The 3,570-nt window shown below is 44.5% G+C and overlaps 1 protein-coding gene across 1 annotated transcript; it reads left to right on the top strand.

The window, feature by feature from the left end:
* Positions 1–387: 387 nt before the first annotated feature.
* On the top strand, positions 388–2,760 carry foxc1a (forkhead box C1a). Its single transcript, XM_027176977.2, has one exon. The coding sequence runs from the start codon at positions 696–698 to the stop codon at positions 2,205–2,207; it is 1,512 nt and encodes a 503-aa protein (XP_027032778.1). The 5' UTR covers positions 388–695; the 3' UTR covers positions 2,208–2,760.
* Positions 2,761–3,570: the final 810 nt, after the last annotated feature.

Raw genomic sequence — 3,570 nt, 5'->3', positions numbered from 1 at the left:
GCTTGTCGTATGTAAGAAAAAAATAAATATCATGTATTGGAAAGGTTTATTATAGCATATTGTATATTTAGAAATTATAAATAAATAAATAAATAAATAAATAAATAAATAAATAAATAAATAAATAAATAAATATGTATATAATACATGCTTTAAAAAGTTTGCGATTTGTTATGCATAGGCTTGCCTGCTATCTACTTGTAGATAGCGGTGATTGTACTGAGTGTGTGGCGTGTTATTGGCCGGGTGTGTTGGGACGTCCCAACACCTCCTCTCGCTTTTTTTCCTCCCTCCGACTGTGTGTGTGTGTGGTCAGAAGTTCCTCGTTTTGCATAGACCAGCCTCCCCATTGGACAGCTTCGACGTTTTTAAGGAGGAGTCTTACTGGCAGCAAAAAAAAGGAGTTAAGGCAAAGAAATGAACGTGCACGAAAAAAGTCCCGCGTCTTGACGGATGCCCTGAAGTTCAGAAACAATTTCCAATGCGCGCTTCGGTGAAAAGAAAGAGAGTGAAAACGTGAGCGAAGTGGTTTCAGAGACAGTACCGAGGTCCCGGACGAAAGCTGAACATTTTTGTGGACTTTTTTCGTTGGACTCATTTGGGTTTTTTTTTTTTTCGGGAAGCAACTTAAAAGTGGATTTGTTCCTTTTCGGATCTCTTGGTGTGTCTTTTCGGTTGTTCAAGGAATAATCACCATGCAGGCGCGCTACTCGGTGTCGAGCCCTAACTCTCTGGGCGTCGTGCCGTACATTAACGATCAGAGCTACTATCGCGCGGCGGCGGCCGGCGGTGGATATGCAGGCATGGCAGCGCCCATGAGCATGTACTCGCACGCCGCGCACGAGCAGTACCCGGGCGGCATGGCGCGGGCTTATGGGCCGTACGCGCCTCAGCCGCAGCCCAAGGACATGGTCAAGCCACCTTACAGCTATATCGCGCTCATCACCATGGCCATACAAAACTCCCCGGATAAGAAGATCACCCTGAACGGGATCTATCAGTTCATCATGGAACGCTTCCCCTTCTACCGGGACAACAAGCAAGGCTGGCAGAACAGCATTCGCCATAACCTGTCGCTCAACGAGTGCTTCGTTAAAGTTCCACGCGATGACAAGAAGCCGGGCAAGGGCAGCTACTGGACACTTGACCCGGACTCATACAACATGTTTGAAAACGGCAGCTTCCTGCGACGACGGCGTCGCTTCAAAAAGAAGGACGCAATGAAAGAGAAGGAAGAACGGCAGATCAAGGATACCACGTCCTCTCGCCAGCCGCAGCAGGCACAGCAACAGGGCCGAGAACAGCAGGAACCGACTTCTGCAACACCAGTGCGCATTCAGGACATCAAGACTGAGAACGGTGCGTGCACACCGCCGCAGGCTGTCTCACCCGCGCTCGGTGCGGTTCCTAAGATCGAGAGCCCTGATAGCAGCAGTAGTAGCATGTCAAGCGGCAGCCCGCACAGCGTGCCGTCATCTTCGGCTCGCTCTGTGGGCCTGGACGGTGGCAGTGGCGGAGAGCAGCAGCAGCAGCAGCAGCATCACGCACACCACCACCAACAACAACACCCACACCACGGGCACGGGCACGCACAAGGCTTCAGCGTGGACAACATTATGACGTCGTTGCGCGGCTCGCCGCAGGGCGCTGGAGAACTCACGCCGTCTCTCGCGGCCTCCACGCGGACAGGTATAAGTCCCTCGTTGTCCCTTAACTACTCGCCGAGCCAGGCAGCTGCGTACAGCTCGCCTTGCAACCAGAGCGCAGTATCCACTACCTCGCACGCCACCTACCACTGCAACATGCAGGCCATGAGCTTGTACGCGGCGGAGCGCGCCGGCACCACCGCCGCCAGCACCACCTCGGTGGACGAGACTTTGCCCGACTATTCCATCACGACCACCGCCGCCTCGTCGTCCTCACTGGGCCATGCCGGCCACCTTGGCTCAAGCCAGGAGGGACACCATCCTCACTCACATCAGGGCCGCCTCGCCTCGTGGTACCTGAACCAAGCCGGAGACCTGGGCCACCTTGGCGCCACCTACCCTACACAGCAACAGAACTTTCATTCAGTGCGAGAAATGTTCGAGTCACAGAGGATCGGCTTGAATAATTCACCAGTGAACGGAAATAACAGCTGTCAGATGTCCTTTCCGAGCCAGTCCTTATACCGCCAGCCTTTTGTCTACGACTGCAGCAAGTTCTGACCAAAAGTCCATTTTTGTGCGATATATATATTTTTATTTTATTTCCTACCCGTTTCCCTTTTATTTTTCTCCATAAACAGAGAATCTTTGATACTTATTTCCCTTTCCTCGCCATGGACTGAACACACAAATGGTGTTGGTTTATTATGGACAGTGTTACTGCAAATAACACGTAAGTCTCCTTTTTCGCTTTTGTGAGCTATATGCTTTTCTTTTAAAAAAACAAAAACAAACAAAAAAAACAAACAAACAAAAGAAAAAAAAAACAAAAAACAAATACGCCAGCTTTTCACGGACTTGTTATTACGTGTAAATTGCATATAGTAATTTATTTCTGAAATGTAACCGGAATATTATGGACCAAACACCCGAACCGTTTTGTTTTTAAAACTGAGTTGCCTTTAATTGTGCAGAAATGTTCCATTATAACAAAGGAACAGAAACGTGTATATCGCAATATTCATTCAAATTATCTCATTTTGTTGCAAAAAAAAAGTATTCTGAAGGAATTGCATTCTTTGTTTAATAAATTACCATTTTATTTGAGTTAAAACCGTAGGCTGCGCCTGATTTCTTAAAGCACCGTTAAACATTATTACTCTGCTGTGGCCTTGAAAATTAATCTTAAACTGAGAAGAACTAATTTACATAAAGTGTTGCAACGACTGAAAGTGTCCAAGTTTCACAGCATATGAAACATCAGCGGCACAGTTTCTCTGATTTTCGGGGGGAAAATGAAACAAAAAAAAAACAAACAGTTTTTTTACATGGTCAAAAGAAAGAAAAATCTAAGGAAAAAAAAAAAAAGAAAAGAAAATCACAAAAAAAACCCAACATCGTAGATAAAAGATTTATTATTATTATTATTATTATTATTATTATTATTATTATTATTATTATTATTATTATTATTATTATTATACATTTATTTCGGTACTGATTTCAGTAAATGACACTTTCTCCAGAGATCAAAAGGGACAAACTGCAAAATATTAAGCCTGCAATATTTTGCATTCCTTAAATTATGTTTTTTCTTTGAACACACACACACACACACACACACACACACACACACACACACACACACACACACACACACACACACACACACACACACACACACACACCTGTGTTTAGGATCTCTTTTTGCTCTGCTTCTGAATAATTTGAAGAAAGAACAATTATACAGTAAATAATGCGATTCATTTATGTTTTTAGGCAATTTGATTTGTACTGAAAAAGCGTAATGCACGATGTTGATAAATATTTACTTGTGTTAATAGGTCGAGGTCTTAGTACGACATAAAAAAAACCCAGGCGGTAGTTTGTGAGGTCATATTGTTTTTTCTGTTGTTGTTGTTTA

The sequence above is a fragment of the Tachysurus fulvidraco genome, chromosome 1 (assembly GCF_022655615.1).
Source record: "Tachysurus fulvidraco isolate hzauxx_2018 chromosome 1, HZAU_PFXX_2.0, whole genome shotgun sequence".
In the NCBI taxonomy this organism is placed as follows: Eukaryota; Metazoa; Chordata; class Actinopteri; order Siluriformes; family Bagridae; genus Tachysurus; species Tachysurus fulvidraco.
Note: the sequence above shows the minus strand (reverse complement) of the source record. Positions and strands in the feature narration are given on the sequence as shown.

Excerpts from the sequence above, each read along its gene's own strand:
- foxc1a (XM_027176977.2), top strand. The coding sequence starts at position 696 with ATGCAGGCGCGCTACTCGGTGTCGAGCCCTAACTCTCTGGGCGTCGTG.